Source organism: Panulirus ornatus, chromosome 27 (assembly GCF_036320965.1).
Source record: "Panulirus ornatus isolate Po-2019 chromosome 27, ASM3632096v1, whole genome shotgun sequence".
NCBI classification, from domain to species: Eukaryota; Metazoa; Arthropoda; class Malacostraca; order Decapoda; family Palinuridae; genus Panulirus; species Panulirus ornatus.
This window is the reverse complement of record NC_092250.1, coordinates 3,900,028-3,921,309: the sequence shown is the minus strand read 5'-3', so window position 1 is coordinate 3,921,309 and position 21,282 is coordinate 3,900,028. Positions and strand designations below refer to the sequence as shown.

Sequence of the window (21,282 nt, the reverse complement as noted above, 5' to 3'; positions counted from 1 at the left end):
AATTGATGAATTTTCAACATGCATTTTCGAGTCTTAGATGTTTATTATGGTAACGATATGTGTACTTGCAACTTAATAGTTATGTATCTTTTACTTTCCCTCTTCAGTTGTATAAGATTATTTCTCAGTCTGTTTGTAAGAACATGACTTCGATTGATGATGCCCACATCTAGGAATAAAGTTCCTGGAAATCATTCCAATTTTCGAGGAAAATTTTCATTCTTTTCACTCTTTCTTTCGTTCGCTTTTGCTTCGTCTGAAGTGATAATGCAGCCACGTGACTTCCTCTGAATGAACAAACGCAACTCTTCCTTTTATGAGATGCAGGTGACCTTCCCTTCATATACCGTGGTTGGTCTTGCCTGAGGTGAGTTGGAATCTCCTTCGCATGAACTGACTAATCTGTCCTTCACATAATAACTGATCTTTCTTCTGCATCACCTTAGCAGTTCTTATTATATGAGCTACGTGCTCTTCCCTCTATTTGAACTAACCGATCCTCTTCTCCATTACCTGCAACGGAAGTGAGGCGCGGGAAGCAGCGGAGGAAGGATCAGGAGGGCCAGTGTGGTGTAGCGAGGGCAGGGCGGGGTCGTTGTGAGGTCCCCGAGTCCTGGTACCTCCTGGTCCAGTAGCTGGGGCCGCCATCACCACCGTCAGGTTGGTCGCCTCCCCAAGCTGTGTACACCAGGGGGTCAAAGCACTTACTGACACTGTACGCATAGCGTTTCACTGTGAGCTGGTCTGAGGTAACGCAATATACATCATAAGAAACTATTAAGTATATTATCATACATTTTTCATGATGTAAAAACAGCAGACTGTTAAAACATTTGTCTGTCCAGTTGTATTTCCATCACCGACCTGATGTGAGTGTAGCGCTAGCAGTCCCTGTAGTTTCACTGGATCCATAAAGCTTCCCCGCGGTGCCTCTCGCACGCTTACCCACACGCGCGCTGAGGACGCGTGGGTAAACAGAGGGTGGGAGCGTGTGGGCGTGCCTGTGAGTCTTGTGTTGGAGTGATACATCTGCTCCTGGTGGGTGTGGACGCTTACTACCTCGACCCTGTGAGTAGCCTCACCCACCACCCGCAGTACAGCCTCCAGCAAACGCCCTAGGCTACCCCCGCCCTTCTGATCAACACAGCCGAAAGAAACATAGATAAGGTTACATGCAATATTGGCAGGAGATGAACGGACGGACCGAGGGAGACAACTGTAAATGAGTACTATGATAATTTTACCAATGGTCCCATCAGAACATATACAACAGTTACCGGAGCTTAAATTTCATTCCAGGTCGAGAAAAACATGAAATATAAACAAAGACTTTGTCAGCATTTCCCCTTGCCGATCAGTCAGTCCTCTTGGTGACAGTGTCCTTTGTGACAGTGTCCTTAGCGACAGTGTCCTCAATGTCAAATCCTTTGGTGTCATTTCCCTTGGGTTCAGTTTCCTTCGTGTCAGTCCTAGTAAAACTGAAATTCTTTAAAGCAAATCTTGTAAATCCTTACTATGATCACCAACAATTGCATCAACTACTTAAAGTAAAAAGGATATCACCTCTGGCGTCCATCCCGTGGTGAGGTGTGCGGGGGTGGTGGGCGTGAGGGTGATGGGGGCGGCGTGGGCGAGGGCGTCAGGCGGCAGCACCCGCACTGCCACAGTCACGTTGGCCGCCACGTCCCTCTGACCCCACACCAGGTCATCCACCGCGAACTGCAGCTCGTACCTGCAGGGTCAACCAACAACAATGCAAGCTTGTTATATAGGCGGGAAGACTGGAGCGGTCATAACAGACATTCTGTTACTGAGGATAATTACTGTACTATCTACAAGTTGTTCCACAATAACTTCCTGGTCTGCGTGAAGTCTTCTCTTTCCTGAAATGGTTAAGACAGAATTTCTTTTGTCAGATGAAACTGTTTTCACAGAATCTATTCTGCTGACCACGACGGTTTCTCTTGAAACACTGGAAGTTTACTTATACATTCTGTACACTGGACTCATAAGAGATCAAAGCTACATTTTAACTCTTCATAAATGCTTTTACCATTGTGCGAATTACTTGTAGAATCATTTTCTTGAAATATGACTAAAAATCTTAACATTAACTAGATACTTAAGATATGGACAATAGGCTAATTCAGAACATCAAACATTTTGTATCACATTCTTGTAAAGCCTCGGTGGGTGTGCCATGTAATGTGCATCAAACATCAGCATCATAAATCGTTCTTCCTAAAGCTTCCCTTCCTCACTTTCCATTAGGCAAGGGTTATCTTTAACCTCGTAAACAAAAGTTCCATCACCCAACTTCCGCGATGCTGAAAGGATTCGTAAGATACATCCCCGGCCTAAACGCTGCGGGATATTGCGGCAAAATATTCAAATATGCTACGGGAAGTATTCTGCAAGGAGAAAAATGCACTCAAAATGTTCATCTTCTTTGCGGCAGCATTACTGACAAACGGTGTCGGTTAATTGGATATTCCTAAAATACTCGTTTGTGCACAAAATCACCTGATATGTATAACATCCAGATAACACAATCCCACAACACTTCTTATAACGCTCAATAGATCAGCCACGTTCACCGGCTGGGACAACCGGCCAGGAAGTGTGGTCATGTATTTTTGTCTAGGTCGGGTAAGCGAAGGTTAGGTTAGGAGTGGGTTATCGAGGTCTTCATTTTAGAAGCTGTGTCTCGAGCACGAGAGTCATTGTCTGTGATGATGATGATGGGTTGGGTTAAAGTATGGGTGACTTGGTATGAGAGGGTCATTCAGTGTGGAACCGATATATTGTTTGAATTGGAGGCTTATGGATTCTTCTTACACGAAAGAAATGAGAGTAATTGATCAGAGGATTTTTGGTTGTTTGTTGATTTGGTGATATTTACAATAAGAAAATGAATGTCAATTGTGTGTCGTAAGTAATGTCTAGTATAACTGATGGTTTGTTACGTGGGAGTGTCAATTGTGTGTCGTAAGTAATGTCTAGTATAACTGATGGTTTGTTACGTGGGAGTAGATGATCATTCAGGCTGATGTGAGGATACAGTTGTCTTCATAGCTACCAAAGGTTAAACCGGTGACGACGGATGTCAATGGACGTCAGTGTTCTAACTGCATAATGTAATGTTGTATGTTTATGTTATCTGTGATTTGTTGGATAACTGTTATGTAATTGTGAGATCGTAGGTATATGACAGGATGTGTACATTTTGGTTTGCGGGGGCTGGATGAAGGTCGTATAAAAATGGGTTGAAGGAAGTTGGAGAAAAACAGATCTCTGGAGGACTTTATCAAAGACCTTAGGAGTCTTAGAAGTATATACATTACGGTGAACCAGGAGGCCAGCTATGAAGTTGGCCAACAATTCATTTTCTTATGATGGGGAAGTTGAAGTGTCTTTTTTATGAAAATGTGTTGAGGGACGGTGTGAATTGCTTGCTGATGTGTTTTGCCACTGGCACTAAGCGGGAAGGGTTTTGAGAGTGGTTGAAGCCATACAAAATGTGTTGTTGGACGTTTGTGTAGCAGTAGAATGATTGGGTAAGAGTGAGAAGTTCTGTTTGATTATATTTTAGATTATTTTCTCAAGGGGTTTGGCTATTCATGATACTAGCGATGTTGGGTGACTGTAGAGAGTTGGCGGGTTTTCAGGAGTGGTTGAAGATGTCACTGAGTGCTTGAATCATTACTAAGCCAAAGTGCTTTATCTGGAGGTTGTGTGTTGTTAGGACTTTTTGATAGAGTTTGTTGCAGGGAAACTTTTCAGTTTTAAGTTATGAGTGTCAGTAGGAGTAAATAGTGAGATGGCAGGTGTTACCTGAGACTAGCCTAAATTGTGAGTTAGGAAGTGTGGGAGAGTAATAATCATCCATGTACTCTATCTCCCTGGTTCGTCCGACAATGAAGGGGTTAGGATGTGAAGATACTGACGTAAGACGAACTTGCTTACCTTCCCTCCCTGACCTGGCTGGAGGCGAAGATATCACCAGTGTGGGTGTTGAGGGAGAAGAGCGGGTGTGGGGAGCCTCGCCAGCGGAAGGTCTTGTCTCCCAGGTCCCAGTCGTCGGGGTCGTCCACGAACACCCGGCCCAGCGGTGCGTCCGACCCTCCTCCCTGCGTCCAATAGGATTTTAAACATCTTTAGTAATATTGTGTCTCTTTTATTGACGAACAATGACCGCATTTGCACGCGTCATTTCTATAGTTGTCAAGTATGATTTGCAGAAACAAAAGTCTACTATCTTCGACCATGACCCAAAACCAACCCGTGGTGTACCATGACCACTCCCTAAAACTCAGTCTATCGACAGTACGTCGTCCCTCATATACCACAACGACCCAATTTATTCCATTCCATATTATTTTACCTGCATATAAGCATGTAGGGAGAGTGGTCCTACCTATGTCTTCCAGAGGTAGACGGTCTTGGCTGCGGGCATCTACCTGCAGGTAGAGCGGACCTACCTGAGTCTTCCAGAGGTAGACGGTCTTGGCTGCTGGCTTCATGGGGTTGTCGTTGACGTCATCGATGACCACTGTGACGGTGTGGGTGGCGGCCAACCCCCCAGCGTCAGCCACCAGCACCCCCACCAGCAGCTGACGGTGTTCCTCGCGGTCCACGGCGTCCACCGTCCACAGCTCCGCCCCGCCCCGACCACTGTCAAGATCTGTCAGCGAAGTTATGAGATGATTTGATTAATGAAAATGATAAACTTCCGAGTGTAAGACGTAATGGGTGTCTGTCATTATACTTTGTAGCTGTATGTGTAACAGGAGAGGGAAAAGTGGCATCAGCTGGCGATACTAAGTTCTGAAAGTAAGTTCACATCAGCTTCGAGGAATGCTCCCTTACAGCATTCTCAAAACTACTTGCAGTCTGAAAACATTTGATGTTATCACCTTCTACAAAGAGGAATTACTTTGAAACGCAAAGTATCAAGTGCTCACGAGGGTCGAACTTAAGTCTGATGTAGGCGAAGACGTGGGTGGGATTGCTGGGTGCCAGGGAGAGGTTGAAGGGCGGTCCGTGTCCCAGCGCCCACACGTCGTGATCAGTGGCAGTGAGGGCGCCCAGGCGGGTTGGGGCAGCGCCCTCGGTCACGTGGAAGAGTGTGGGAGGGAGGAGGACGGGTGGGCTGTCGTTGACGTCTGTTACGGTGATGGTGAGGGTGGCGGTGGCCGTGAGGGGCGGCTGGCCACGGTCCACGCCCAGGATCTTGGCCACACCTATAGCGCCGTCAGGAGGAGCCTCGCGGTCCAGGACCCCACGCAGGCTTACCTCCCCTTCAGAGTCCACGGTGAGGGCTCCCCAGCCTCCCTCCACACGGTAATCCACCTTCTGCTGTCCACCCTGTAGGAGGACGTGTTGACAATACTGAAGCTTCGTTTATGAAAAAGCTTTTTAATCCCAGAAACAATAACACGAATCATAACCTTCGGTCAATATTCTGGACACCCTCCAACGTTGTAAACATCATTTCAGCATATCACAAGACCCCTCATGTCTATGATGCAATTTCCGCATTGAAAACACGAACACCTAAAAAACTTAACCACACTTCGTGACCTGTGATCCCGGCCCGTTGTGCTCGCTGTATAGGTTGTGACTGGGCGGGTGTACTCACCATGTCTGGGTCGTGGGCGGGGAGGGCAGCCAGGAGGGTACCGGGGGCGGCGTCCTCCCTGACGGTGACGTGGGCGTGCGGGCGGTGGAACTGTGGTGGGTTGTCGTTGACGTCCCTCAGGAGGACGGACACCCAGGCGGAGTCCAGGTGGCGCGAGTCCTCCCACCCCCCGCGGCCCTGGGGGAGAGACAGGTGGTACTGGGGTAACCAGCTGGTCATGACTGGTTGAGTCAATACTCATGATGTATATTTACTGGTTGAGTCAATGCTCATGCTGTATGTTTACTGGTTGAGTCAATACTCATGCTGTATGTTTACTGGTTGAGTACCTACTCACCCTGTCAGTCACCTGAACCATAAACTTGAAGCCCCGACGATGGGTGTCGTCTTCGTAGTCCAGCGTCTTTAGTGCGTACAGCTGTCCCACATACCCGGCCGTCCTCATGCCGAAGTGCTCCCAGCCCCACCCGCTCGCCTCCACCACCTGACACACGGGGGGAAGAAAAAGTCTCATTTTCAGTAGAATATATGTCTAAACCTGATCTAAGAGTTCCTTATCGTGTATCATGAAACCCTCACCTGTAAGATAAGAGCCCCACCTGCTAGAAGTGCCTCTTCTTGTAGAAGTGACTAACCCCGTAAAAGTGATTTACCCTGTAGAAGCAACTTACCCTGTAGATATGACTCTTTCTGTAGAAGTGACTCACCGTGTAGAAGTGACTCACTCACCCTGTAGAAGAAGTAGTTGGCAGTGTCAGGGTCGAGGACGGAGATGTGAAGCAGCGTGGAGTTGTCGGGAGGACCAGCGCCCCAGGTCTCGTCCATCTCCACATGCCACAGTGTTCGCTCCAGTCTTGGTGGGTTGTCGTTCACGTCCACCAGACGCACCACCACCACGCCCGTCCCTACGGCAGTGAGGCACACCGCTGGTCTTACACACACACACACACACACACACACACACACACACACATCTGCGAGCAAAATCTGTCACAATGCACATATAAACAGATACACAAACATACACACCCAGGCACACTCCGACGCAGAAACAGACACAGCACATATATACATAAACCAAACCAGAACAGTTTCTTCTTAATCGAGATGTTTCCTGGAGGGGCTTGAGATTTCTGGATCAGAGTTTACCCACAGACTTAAAAGTTAATTACCAAATAAACCAATATTTACAATGGCTGTTTGCTAATTCTCTTGAAGAAAATTTATTGCATGGAATTCGTATAATATGAATGCTGACAACCTAATTTACATCCCCTACATTTTCCCAGAGGAAATTGTTTACAAGGCATTTCTGTATAGTGCATGCGTTTAAAACAGTAATCTTTTAATATACGAAAAGAATGTACAAGATTACTTAGTAACAAGAATGTCTTTGCCTTTGGGTACTTTCGGAGGAAATTAGAGATGTGAGCTTGTAAGTTTTGGATGTGTTATGTGAGGTTTTGTGACATTTCTGAAAAAAGCAATGGACTAACAACATATCTTGTAGTATACATTTGTTTTTAGAAACTATGGTCATATATATACATACATACATGGCAGGTGGGTACAGACCAAGATTCATACCACCTTGCCGGGTCTTTGTATGTCTTCTGAAGTGGTCTTTCAGGCCAGACAAGAGCTGACGTTGGTTACAAAGTCGGTACTCACCCCTGAGACCCCCACCATCTGTGGCCACCACCTGGATCTCGTACTCGGGTGTGGTCTCTCGGTCCAGACAACAGATGGCCGTCCGCACCACGCCGGTGTCAGGATGAACGGAGAAGATGGCCTCACCCGTACGTTCCTGGATGACGTTCTTCTCGATGGAGTAGGTGATCCTGGCGTTGGTGCCCTCAGAAGTGTCGTCCGCGTCCCACGCGCTGATAACAGCCACTGACAGATCTGGTGAGGGAGGACATCACATGAGTCAGCCTTGTGACGAGAAATGATTGTGTACTACCCTCAGTACTCGCACTTACTACGCCACATGACACGGAAAATCCCTCGTATTCATTCGCTACTAACAAGTAGTCTAGTTGCCCATATCTGGGTAGTTGGTCATTTGGCTATAGACTATCAACTGCCAGAGTTATCAAGGCCGTCGCCGTCAAACTATAACCAATGCCTAGAGGAATCTTTGACTCCTCCTTCAGGTGTTAATGATAACATATGTACACGAATGTATTGAGATGAGCGAATACTTTCATGGAACACATAAAGCCCTCCTAACAGAAGGATCAGACCTGCACCCATATGTGTGGGAGATGTGGAGGCAGATTTACCAGTCGAGTTCCTTTAAGCGATCTGATGATGTTTCTCAACACTTCTTATGAAAAAAAACAGGAGGAGTGATGGAACGAGAAATGGGAAAATGCGGGATTTTACCCCGAAACATATTTACACATGGGTAGCAGGGAATCACTCCTGCTTAAAGTTTGCTATAGACATGAATATCATTACGTCACTCGCTATCATTCCGATGCTCGTACGTGCCTGTAACTCGTGAATGTTCAACATGCACTTACCACCACCAATCATACAAACATAATCACGGGAACATTACCAGTTATGACGTCCTTCGTGCGAGGGTTATACAACTACAAAAGGCTTGAGACTTGATCATCAGGGTATTGCCTGTTGGTTTCTTGCAATGCATAGCCAGAGTTCTCGAGAGGTACGTTCTACTATTTCAATGCTTGTATCAGCGCATCTTCTTTCCATCATCTGAGCTTCATCTCCATATCTTTCACTGCTCCCTCACGCGGCCATCTGAGCCTCTCCTTGTCTCTCCTAGCATCGTGTGAGGCTCATAGCAGTCATCAGTACCCGCTCCTGGCGCCACATGAACCTCATCCCACCCAACGCTTCTCGTTCCCGGTACCATGTGAGGCTCACATGCTTAACTTTGCCTTGAGCTTTCCTAGCCTATCTGATGCATTCCTCCTCATCCATCACAGCTGGCACCAGACACCATCTGAATCTCAACTTCTTGCCTTTTATCGTTGAGAAGCTTCTCGACGAGAGATGAGAAAATGAAATCGAAAGTATTCTATATTACGAGTTGGTCCAGCACCTAAGTACAAAATGACATTGTCTTTAGAAATATAAATCTAGAAGTAAATACCTTAAGAAATTAATTTTCAATTGATGCAGAATGAAAATAGCAGTTTTCAACGGTAAGTTAGACAAATATAGATATATATTGCAAACTTTCTCATTCCAAAGGATATAAAATTCTGAAAAACTATGAAAGTATCGTTGAAATTTCAAATTTCATTTTTCTTTTCCCATCCAGAGTATAATAATATGATACAGAGTATCATAAGATAATACTGAATACGTTGTAAAGCAATGCTTAGAGAATGTGTTCTATGCTCTATTGTCACCATCTTGAAGGAGGCGGCCACAAGATTTTACCTGGTTCACTAATGTGGGTCATGCGATCATGTCTTGATCACATGTAGGTCGTGTGCCATATGTGTGTGTGTGTGTGTGTGTGTGTGTGTGTGTGTGTGTGTGTTATCTGTCCTGTGTATCTATAATAAGTCAGTGTTCATTTTTCTTTTCTTTGGAGCATTAAGTTTACTACTCCGGTATAGTGGATGAGCAGAGTCCTCTGTAAGATGTGTACATCGTGATGACGAACTCCCTAACTTCCGACTGTGCTAACAAAACCAATTTCATTTTCTTCTTCGACAAATTGGTTTTTCACTCAGAAGATTCCTTTGCATCAAACGACAAAATTCCAGTTTCTATTTCACGAGGACTGATTTCTTCTGCTACAAGATCTGCTTCTTGTTTCCTTAATTACTTTCTTGATGCAATAATTCCTCATCCAACCAGCCTTTCCCTCAGAGTTTTCTCGTCCCTAAGATTAATTTCTCCAAGCCAGCTTTTCATCCCTTTCATGTGCGATACTTATTGTTTCTCAGACATTTTCGTCTCCTCTAGAATTGTAAGACTGTAACCACAACACAATTTTTCACATAATCTAATATCATATGAGAAAAAAATTTTGATCTTAAGCCAGAGGTCAATATTCGACCACACACACGGTGCCAGTGATGATGTGATGATGAACATTTTCATGATTAAGAGACAGTTTTACCCTCACTTGTTAACATAAGTAAAGAGGGACAGAGGACGTGTGATGCTTTGTATCTTGACTATTTGGTCTGGGCAGCAAGTTAGATTATTAGACTTTCTCCTGTTATCTGGAATTTGTCAAACATAATTTCTTTTTTACCATATTTGTGTAATGTATATCCTTATAGGAAAATATTCCCTCCGCGAAGAATGATTTGAATTGTTGTTTTCCTTTTGAACTTGAGACTAAATATAGACTTGACTAAGTTCGTAGGTGAATACTCAACGAATATGATATCCAATATACGAACTAAAGCTACTCAGGGAGTGAAAATAAGAAAATCTGGCAGATCAAGATAAAGGAAAACCATGTGAGAAATGCCATCCAACTGATCGGAGTGCTGAACCTAACCATACGTATCCCAGATCTGTGTAACATATTGTCTATGTCTGGTCCAAATTGCATTGTTGTTTCTCATGAAAACTTTCCATATCTTTTATCACAACAGAAGTAGTTGTACTTACCGATGGGACCATTCTCCTGGACGTGGCCGAACATGGTGGCGTTGGGGAAGACTGGCGGGTTATCGTTGATGTCCTTCACCAGCAGTGTGACCACCGTCTCCGACACATGTACTCTGGATCCCCCCAGACCGTGTAAGCTGCCGCCATCCAGACGACGCCCCGCTGGCTCAGACCTGTTGTTGCCGCTGGCTCCCTCCTCACCATCGTCACACCCGCTGTCAGAACTGAAGCTGCCCAGCTCGTAGTGCTCATCTGCTGCTGACTCGGCGGCACGCCAGACTCTAGACCTCACCAGGTGGCCTTCAGGAACTGCACTAAGGGAGAGAGACTCCTTTATATTGATCCCAGACTTATCACGGTAAATAGTTCCAGACTTAGCGAAACAATCACGAGTTCTAATTGTCTTTGTGATGTGAGGTCTGAGTGTTGGTTCTGAGTCATTAGTATGGGGTGATGATGTCTGCTTCCGGGGTACGATGGCATCTCTGTCTGTTGATCCAATGACGTCTAATGCCTTATCCTTCTCTTCTGATGCAGAAGGAACTGTATTTCCCGATCTTCGTTCTGATGACTGTGGTGAGGCCTTGGGTATGACGCGAGTGTTGGAGGACAGTAAATTTTCACTGTAACTGAAGGTTTTGTGCATCGCATGGCTAAATAATGCTGACCTCGAATCTAATTCAGTCATGATTTGTCGAGGAGACAGCAAATTACGATCGTACTGTTCTGTATGAATCACTTTGCTGCCGTATTCTGTGATACCTCTCGACCTTCTGGTGTGTGGGGTCACATACTTTGCTTCTACTACACCACTCTCCATCTTGTCTTTATCACATGCCTTGCATCTATATTCTACGTTTTCCATATTTTCGTGAATACGAGGATTGAATATCATTTCTTGAGGGATGATCTCACCAGAGCCCTTGAAATCTAGTTTGTTTGTTTTTCTTGATCTTTTTTCATCATTATTCCGATATTCCTGTTGACCGAAGCCCAGCTCTTGGTTTGCACTTAGCGATCTCCCAGACAGCTTACTGCTGCCATCTGCTTTCGAGGTTTTTAATCTGGGAATAGCACTTGTCTGCCCAAGCATCAGGTACTTATAGCTATGCTCTTGAGATGGACTTTCTTCCTTCGATTTTGTTGTCTGCACTGTGGTGGTCTGTGCCCCACTCTCAATATGTCTGCTAATTTCTTTCTTAAAGAAAACAAAATGCTTATCTCTGACTCTTTCTCTCATTGACTTACTAATATTATCTGGTTTAATCTTTCTGATTTTCGTGTTTTTGCTTCCATTCTCCCTGGGAGTCACATCTTCGAGTGATGAAAAAGAAATGCCTTTGACCTTCTGGCTCATGATCTTCCCTGACTGAAATGTACCATTTCTGTTTCTTGATCTGTTTCCTCTCCTTTCCCGAGTCTTGTCTAACGTCCTGGAGTTCCTGGCTAGGTGACGATCCATGGCCTGGCGGCTCCAGAGGGCCTGTCCGTCCCTCACCTGCACCCTCACCCTCCACACCCCCTTTCCTCTGGGCGGGTCGCGGTCCACCGCCTGCAAGGAAAGCATGATCACCAGAGGTTATTATTGTTGTGGTCCACAAGCTGCAGAGAAAGCATGATCAGCAGAGGATGTTATTGCTGTGGTCCACAACCTGCAGGGAGAGCATGATCACCAGAGGTTATTATTGTTGTGGTCCACAACCTGCTTTGTTCTTACAATGGTTCATGATAATGCCTACATGGACACTAACAATATTGGAACCTGTGGCAGCAGTATTTACACTTCACTTGATGTAAATCTTGGCCTTTTATACCTCGAACTCATTTTTATTGTCAAGATGGAAATCATTTTTCTGTAAGAAAAGTTGGAACCATCAAACAAAAAATGAATGTGAGGGCGAAAGAGAGAGAAAAAGCAGAGGTTTCGTTCACTTATGCCCAAGTTGTGTGTTTTAAACTTACATGTATTAAATACATAGTTTGAGTGGATGCGGTAAGAATAAAACAGCCAACAATATAATTAATGAAAGAAAAAGTTGCTGTTGGACAAGTGAACTTGCATGGAATCTAACAGAATAGAACGCAAGTAAAATCCTACTATAAAAACTTACTGTATTATCCTTCCCTCCGCTGCGCTAAGATTCATTCTTAAGGTCAGACATGAGCAAGAAAAGGGAGATGGGAGGCGCAAGGGACAGTGAAAGATAAGGTGAAAGACAAAGTACAGAAGAATAGAGTTCGAGAGGGTGATGGCTAGAAGGGAGTGTAGTGAGGGAGTTGATGGCGAAGAAGGCATCACTCGTGGTAAAGACTTACCCTACGCTGGATCAGTTCCCCTGTGAGGGAGTTGATGGTGAAGAAGGCATCACTCGGGTCGTAACCATCGACACCGTCGCCTCGCACTGTGTAGAGCAGCCCGTGGTGATCCAGACGGTCCGCGTCCTGCGCCTCAACCTGCCACAGAAAACATCAGAGGCCGTCGTAAGGAAGTTACTGACGAAAGGAAATGGCAAAAGGCAGAGAGGAAGATTTCTGAAAATGAAAGTCAACAAGAGAAGGTTCTTGCCCAAGATAAAGTTCCTTTGTAGGTTTGATCCTTCAATATTATACTTACATCGTACGATGACTTACCCTCAAGAATCATCATAACGACCAGTGGTCTATAATACAAACTATCAACAAACATCCAACAAATATCTGAGGAGTCTTCTACGATAATGAATATTCTTTTTGATGAAGGCGTTTTGTGTTTTCTCTAGTAAAGCCAGCCTCAATAAAACAGTCAGAGGTGTATATACAGCTTCCATGTTGAATAACTGTTCTCTCTCTCTCTCTCTCTCTCTCTCTCTCTCTCTCTCTCTCTCTCTCTCTCTCTCTCTCTCTCTCTCTCTCTCTCTCTCTCTCTCTCTCTCTCTCTCTCTCTCTCTCTCTGCATGCGCTTAAAGGCTTCTCGTGCTGGAACAGATTCAAATTTGAATTCCCTGTGTGTGTGTGTGTGTGTGTGTGTGTGTGTGTGTGTGTGTGTGTGTGTGTGTAGTTTGTTTTCCTCCTCGTGCCTTTGTGGTAAGGGAAGGTAGGTATGTGGAGGCGGTGATGGTTGTTGTTATAAAGGTGTGGTGCGCTGGTGGTGACGCTGTAGTGATCATGATATGGTCACTAGGGAAGATGTTGTGAGTGTGGTTGAAGAAAGTCAGGTGTTGTGAGACGGTGTTGTAAAGAACGTGATGGTGAGTGTGGGAGCAAGTGTGTGCAATAGTCACGATGCAATACGGTAATAAAGGTATTGTGGTGAAATTAGCTATGATATCTTAGTTGAAGTCTTATGGTGAAAGTGTAAGTGGTGAAGGTGAAAATATAATGGAGTTTTGTCGTGTTATACAATCCAGGTGGGAGTAAGAATTGTGCTTTAGGATTGAAAACTTCCGTTTGACTTGGCTCGAAAAATTGTGAAACTGGTTTTGAATTTTGTGTTTGGCTTTGGAAAAGTGAGGTCAGAAATGGAGATCAGAGTTAGGGATTCAAAGTTTTGATTGGAAATAGTGATTCAGGGTTTAAGGCTCCATCTTCCAGTCCTGCTGGACCTGTAGTTATTTCATTATTTTCCTCATTCCTTTTTATGTTTTATTTTCCTGTGTCGTTCATCTATTTTATAATTTTCCTGTAATTCATCTGTTTTCTATCTGTGCTCATATTCTTATAAACTATCGTCAAATGATTCATCTTTTGGTCACATTAGTGACTGTTGATAATTATGAAACTACCTAAACTTAAATATTCACAAGATTACTTCTATCAAAATATCAAAATAATTACCTACACACACACACACACACACACACACACACACACACACACACACACACACACACACACACCGCAGGAGGGTAACAAAGATTTTTCATTAAATTGAGAAAGGTGAATTAACAAGGAAAGGTAAAGGCTATAAATCTTCCTACCATGGAAGAGAGTAGGGTAAGAGGTAACCTGATCACAGCAGATAAGGTTTTATAACTAGTGTGATGACGTCAGTGGTGAACGTTCTTCGACAGATACCAGTATAGAACAAGAACACGTAACATGAATTTACGAGAGAAATTTGTTACAGAAGATGAAAAGAAATACTTTCAGAGTAACAATTGATGGATGATATGATTAAACCAAGTAAAGAAACCGAGAATACGGAGAAGTTTTGAAACATCCCATAAAAGAACAAAATATCATCTTCAATAGATAATGTCAGTAGTAGATAAAGTCGTCTGAGAGCCATTACTGGAATACTTCTGTGAGTGAAGCCTCCACGTAGCTCATTAAGACATTATCTATAAACATATCCACACAAACTTCTCACATAAAGAACGCGAGAAGAGACCTCGTGATGGTCTACGACAGACGGGGTTGAAGACCAGGATTCACTCTAGTCTTGCCTCATCAGCTCTCTAATGAAGCTAACGCCGCGCTCTCCTCACACGCATTAACACTGACAGTTTTCTCTAATTTGGTTAAGTTGCTGGCAGTTCTCAGCTCCTCCGCTGGGGACAAGGAGTGTTGGCGCTGAGGAGATATTACGATATCCTCAGCTTCAACATGAAGACCTGGGTCATAGATAATACGCAGAACAAATGTGTTATTCGGCTTAGCAAGACAAAGAACATGGAATGAATTATAGCAAGGATGCGGGGAATCAGAGAGATATGCCCGACTTTTTGCGTATAGCATAAAGGATCAAAACGTGAGGCGTCACAGGACTGCAAGTTTCCAGGTACATAATCAATCAGTTGTCGAAAAAGAGAAGATCAAGGTGTCAAATCCTCTTCGTGTTCAGACGATATTTGATGCATCATACACAGCAGAAATTATCGGATCCCCTTCATAAATTAGAGACAGAATATTTCGCAGTAGGTTTGTCTCAGTTGTAAATGTGGATTTTACATTTCGTCATCAGAAAAAATATATATATGTTACAATAATCTGATATAAATCACTTGAGTTGTATCAGTCACCTCAGAAATATAAGGATGATATCTATACGTAAATGAAAAATATCGTGTATTGTATTTCTTCCTGGCAGCGATAAATGTTGAGATGACGATGTTTTCTGGCTAATGAAGACCAATTATACCTTCCAGTTGTCTTGATTATAAGTACAGTCCTGTATGTAATCTAGTTATGTTATTTTCTGTAATCTTATTCATGTGCCCGCGCAGACACAGCATATGTATACTTTCAAACTCAGACACGAAAATAAATCTGACACACACACACACAGTTTACCAAAGCTGCAGCTTGCAAGAAGGTAACCCAGAGTGCCGGTCTGTTGGTCGGATTTCTAATCTCCCCTTCACTGACCTGGCCAATGGTGGCTGATAAGTGTGGCTCGCCCTTTTCTTTGTTGCCTTTAACACTATCTTGCCCGTTCCTTTCATACTTCTCTCCCCTCCAACCACTTTCCAGCACAACCTCACAACATTGACCTTATCGATGGTGGCTGGGAGGTGTCGGTCGTCCTCCAACCATTCTCCAACACAGTATCACCAACACTGACCTTAGCGATGGTGGCTGGGAGGTGTCGGTCATCCTCCAACCATTCTCCAACACAGTATCACCAACACTGACCTTAGCGATGGTGGCTGGGAGGTGTCGGTCGTCCTCCTCGACGACGGTGAGGTGGGGCTGCGGGTTGAGGAAGTAGGGCGGGTTGTCGTTGACGTCATTCACCCTCACCTGCACCATGGCGTGCACTGTGTGGCCGCCTCCCTCCGCCGCCACCACCAGCTCGTGCTGATGACACACACACACAGTATCAAGGTACATTAGAATTAGGTAAAGAAGAACACCACAACTGGCCAAGTTATATCATTCTGATTACATCTTATGGCAATGGGCTACAGGAATCATTGCACTCATGCAGATGTTATTGTAATCAAAAGGCTTCAGTTCTGTTACTTCATGGACTTTAAACGTTTAGTTTACCATACTTAGATGGTTTCAGTTAGCGTGTTTCAGTTATTGTACTCAGAAGACTTTAGTCAGTATACTCTCGAGGCTTCACTCGTCGTAATCTAAGGATTCCAGTTAGTGTACATGGACTGTTTTAGGTGAATCATTCTAGACGTCTGTGATACAATAATGGCAAAGTAAATCATCATTTCGAGTCTGGCATTTGTACTCATACGTTCAGCTCACACAAGAGTTGAGCATTGACAATCACAGGATGTGGATATACTCGAAGGCTAGAATCATGATGGTTGGGTCGCTGCTGCACTTCATGGTCTAGAGCAGTGTGCTCGTGAACACATGGTGTGACTAAGTGTTGAGTTAGTGTATTTAGGTCAAGAATCGTGTCCCATATTGTCTCCCACACTTGTAGGGCTCAGTTATCATAAGTATTATTAGTTATTGTATCCGTGGGGATCAAACTATCATACTGCCTAGTTTAGTTATCGTGGTCAAGAGGAAGCATTCATTCCACTCAGGGTCACTGTGTTCACGTTGTCTTATGAGCATTATGATGTAATACTGAAGCTATACTCGATGAATCTGGTCACAGTACTTAAGGTTATGCTTAGTGAACTTTATGATCGTAGTCAAATTACCGCACGAGGAGTTCTGTGTTCATACACAGTTCTTATACTCGAGGTGTTTGTCATCGTCTGGATACAGTTTGCGTCACTGACAGTCATATTCACCGTCACAGTCTCCTCGTCACAGCTCCTGTCACCGTCACTGCCTCCGTCACGTCACATTCCCTGTCACTGTCACCGTCACAGCCTCCGTCACTGTCATAGACTCACCTTGTCTTGGATCTCGTAGTCTAGAGCGGCGGCCAAGGTGATGACCCCAGAGTGTTGGTCGATGGTGAAGAGTCCGTCCTTGTTGCCCCCAGTGATACTGTAGCGCACTGCTTGGCCTGAGGGAGGACAGGAATACAAGGTACACTAAGAAACGGTACGTTGGTGTACCACACAATCTGGAGGAGAGGTACGCAAGTTACACGCGGACATTGTGCAGTAATGTACTGCATATCATCTGATCAAAAGACAGTAAGAAAATGTTAATATGTAGAATACAACTTGATGATTTTCTGAATCCAAAAAGGGTCTTGGCAGTCACATGAGCAATACCTGTGTTTGATATCTAATGAAGCACATCCCTGAATGGAAGTAAACTTTGGTTAATAATCAATTAAAGATACAGGGAAAGCATGAAAGTGTTAGCATGCAAAATTATAAAGTTCTATCTGAATACCAAATGTGGTCGCGACTACTTGGGTAAATCCTGATTCATATTGATGGAGTAATACATCTTGGGATACAGACAGAGAAGAAAGAGAATCAAAGGTAAAATGGATCTAACATAAATCGACCTCCACAGTCGACAAAGAATATTGTTGCAACTTTCTTTCACATATTTCTTATGGCTCGGCAGCAGTAATGACGGAGGGAATATCAGTAAAGATGGAAGAGGCAATAAAAAGCCTCACACCAAAACGGATTACATGGACTTGAGTCCGGAAGCCCGTCTTTGAATCAGGGAAGTTTCAATATGGTTTTAAATGTGATGGTAAAGAAAATGGAAACATTTCTTGTGTGACACCAGAACTGCTGCATACCTCCGTCATGTTTAATCTATCTCCTCTATAATGTCACTGAGACGTGATGCTTATTGCTTAAGAAAGCAGGATAAGGACAGTGAAAAAACTAAAGCTAAAAGAAAATAAAAGCACAAGAAAATTCTTACGTAAATAGATAGATAGATATATAGCTAGATTGGTTAGTAGTTAGATAAATATACAAACAGAATAAAAACAAGGAGGGGAGATAGAGGGAGGGATAAGAAGATGGAAAGGGAGAAAGAGAGGGAGAGAAAGTGCAGGTTAAGCATAAAAGTAGAGAGACTTGTAGAGAGAAGGATATGTATACATCAAGCCATAATTCTATCACATAATCTTTGATCGGCCAACAGTGTACGGTATGTATGATTTGCCCTGCCTCATCAGTGGCTTAATGAGGGTGGAGCTGGGAAGATATGGGAGGAAAATGGCCATGATGGGGACTCAAGGTTCGTGGGAAAGGAGGAGGGAAGAAAGGAAGTGTGAGAGAGGTCAGTAACTTCCAGCTTTACCACAAGATCTTTACCACAAGATTCTCAGAGATTCTCCAGTGCTATTTCTCACGTAAGTCATTACTGAATAATTCATTCATGCTGATTAATATTGACATATGATGGATGATAAATAATGATAATTGATCATCACTGTTGCATCCATCATTTACCCTGATCAAGAGGGAAAGACTAATATCAAAATCGATTCATTAATTTACGTAATGAATTTATAGCACGAAGCTCGCTGATGAAGCCAGAGCAACTTGCCTTACACTTCACCTCCTCCCTCGTCATATATCCCTCCACATCGTCAGTTTTTAAAGAGGATGGATATCATTCTTTGAATTGATCCCAAGTCCAGCCCAAACTCTTTCTGTGAAAAATATTATCCCATTATTCTCCAAGAACCGAAAGATTGGGAAGAGTTGCAGGGTTGAAGGTAGAGGCACAGTCGTGCGTGGCTGATCCAGGGAGAAAGGATAAGGCAGCAATTGAGATGCTTCCTTCCCGCCTGACGTCAGTAAACAATGTGTATAAGGAAATTGCTGGAGGCTGACCTACGCAGATATGTTCACCGAAGCACACGTACAGACACTCAAGAAAACAACCCAGTATACCTATACTGACTGACAAACGCACATACACATGGTTGTTTACATCATCATGATGCGTGTCCGGAAACAAACACTACCATCTTAGTACAATAATAATAACTGTCACTTTGTAGATGTCTTTTTGCTGATGTAAAACAACTAATCTTTCTAACTTACTGGAATCATCCTCAAAGATAAAGGCTTTGAACTTTTTTCTTTCACTGCGTGAAACCTCCTGGCAAATTAGATTTACTAAATTTCTTTACGAGTATCAAAAATAGATATTAACATTATGGGCAGAAGGAGCGACTGTGTCGTAGAATAACTGAAGACAAGTGATGGAAATTACTAGAGGTGATGGGAAACAAAAAACGTTACCGCTGTGGCTGATGGGTATCACAGCGTATTATTCCAGTACCTGACTCTCCAAATATAACCAAATTTTACCGACTGTAAGCAGATAATAGTAGACCTTCTGTGGCTAATCCTGCCTGGCTAGTTTTGACAATGTAGTTTCAAGGTGTCAGCAATTTGTTCAACAAATACTCTGCTTTGTTCAGTTTAGGTAAGATAAGTTTAGCTCATATCTTCCCTAAGACCTACGACCTGACCCGTCTTTATAAGGCAGGTTTCCAACTTTTTCCTAAACCTTTCTGTAATCATTAGTTTTCTTCGTGTACTCTTTATCATCATTTTGTCACGTTTTGTGTTTCCTCTGTGTGTGTCGTCGTCCTCACATAACAGGCAAATCTCCTCAGCTGATAAAGCCACTGTAGCTATCGTGAGCCAACTGTGCTCTGTCTCTGGTGTCTACATCATCGTGTGGACGTGTGAGGAGACAAGTCCGCTGGAATATGTATTGATTTGTTATGTTTAATGATAATTTGTTGTGGTTAATTTCGATAGGCGTTGACTTATCGGATCCCATGTGTTTCCCTACTGCCATCTCCACCATATCCATCCATACTGATCACTGAGACGAGTTTACCATATCCCATCACTATGATGACTGTACGTAACCAAAGTCCCAGCAAAATGGTGCTAGACATCCCACGTCCCAGCACCGTACCAGCTGTACACATTCCATGTCCCAACATCATGTTGACCACATACATCTCATATCCCAGCACCATGGAACTCCACACATCCCATGTTCCAGCACCAAGGTGGCTGTCTACATCCCATGTCCCAGAAACGTGGGACTACATGGTGGCTTCATCTGTCATCACGATGCTCTACACCCCACCAACAATTCCCATTCACTTTTCCCTTTGAATTACGTTAGTTTCCTGACCATCCAGCACTCTGCTGCTGCTGCTGCTGCTGCTGCCGCTCCAGTCTTGCCCTCCCTATCCGTCCAAAACTTTTTACGTAACAACAGTAACATAAGGTATCCTCAACAAATTCTACATTCAGAAATATCTTACACTCCGTCATCCATCTTTCAATAGAATTTTCCTGATCAAATTATTGGTGTTCCAAGTTTAGTTTCATTTTCTTTCACATCTTTCAGCATGCACCAGTCGCCTCAGGAATTTAGAGATACAAAGGTAATTCATTTTCAACTTTGCAGGGAGAGGGTTGAAAGTTTTGGTCGTAAGCAATGGAGACTACATGATAGACTTCCATCCTTCAGCCCGCCAGGGGGTGCTTGGGGATAGATTAGAAGCAAGCAACAACGGGGAAGTTTGTCAGGTTTGGATAAGAAAAGCTTTATCTAGGAGGCTCTTCCGTGTAAATATGAGGGCAGTATATCTGACCAAGAGAATATATAACACTGCAAGGAGCATTTACGTCAGCAGTGAGAGACAGTAATAGAAGAAAATAGAGAACAGAACGAAAGGTAGTGAAGATAGGATAGTCCAAGACAGATTCATGTTATGTAAGACTGACTATGGCTGAGTTAGTACAGATGTCTTCAGTGGATAATGAAAGAAATTTCAATCCAATATACTGCAAGTGAGGATAAAGTATATCTTGAGGAAAACTGATATGATGACGACATAACAAGTGAAGGACAGGACTCTGACGACGGAGAACATAGTTGGTCTGGTGGAACAAAAGTAGACCTTCAAGTACAGAATGTTATGTGAAAGGAGGTGACAGAGAGACACACGGTGCCTCTGTATGGTAGGTTGTTGGGGAGAATAATGCATCACTGTGTAGTAGGTTACTGGGGAGGGAAGAGAGCCGCCGTATGATGGGTGACAAGTGAGAGCAGGGTGTCGCTGGACAACAGGAAGCCGACAATGGTGTACAGTGTGACGAGAGAGGTGAGGAAGTACACAAGGGAGGAGGGAAGAACAATGTGATAATAAGAGGATGAAGTAC

General features: G+C 43.8%; 1 protein-coding gene across 1 annotated transcript in view; it reads right to left on the bottom strand.

Annotated features, from left to right (window-relative positions):
* Nucleotides 1-21,282, bottom strand: part of LOC139757552 (putative neural-cadherin 2) — a 41,513-nt gene that overhangs the window by 7,107 nt on the left and 13,124 nt on the right. Inside the window, exons 3-16 of the mRNA XM_071678143.1 lie at nt 17,047-17,162; nt 15,869-16,033; nt 12,572-12,709; nt 10,256-11,807; nt 7,313-7,546; nt 6,371-6,546; nt 5,979-6,125; nt 5,642-5,818; nt 4,965-5,367; nt 4,482-4,684; nt 3,967-4,130; nt 1,564-1,732; nt 865-1,134; nt 514-678 (exon numbers count right to left, since the gene is read on the bottom strand). Coding sequence (XP_071534244.1) covers nt 514-678; nt 865-1,134; nt 1,564-1,732; nt 3,967-4,130; nt 4,482-4,684; nt 4,965-5,367; nt 5,642-5,818; nt 5,979-6,125; nt 6,371-6,546; nt 7,313-7,546; nt 10,256-11,807; nt 12,572-12,709; nt 15,869-16,033; nt 17,047-17,162 — 4,079 coding nt within the window. The remainder of the gene's footprint in view (nt 1-513; nt 679-864; nt 1,135-1,563; nt 1,733-3,966; nt 4,131-4,481; nt 4,685-4,964; nt 5,368-5,641; nt 5,819-5,978; nt 6,126-6,370; nt 6,547-7,312; nt 7,547-10,255; nt 11,808-12,571; nt 12,710-15,868; nt 16,034-17,046; nt 17,163-21,282) is intronic.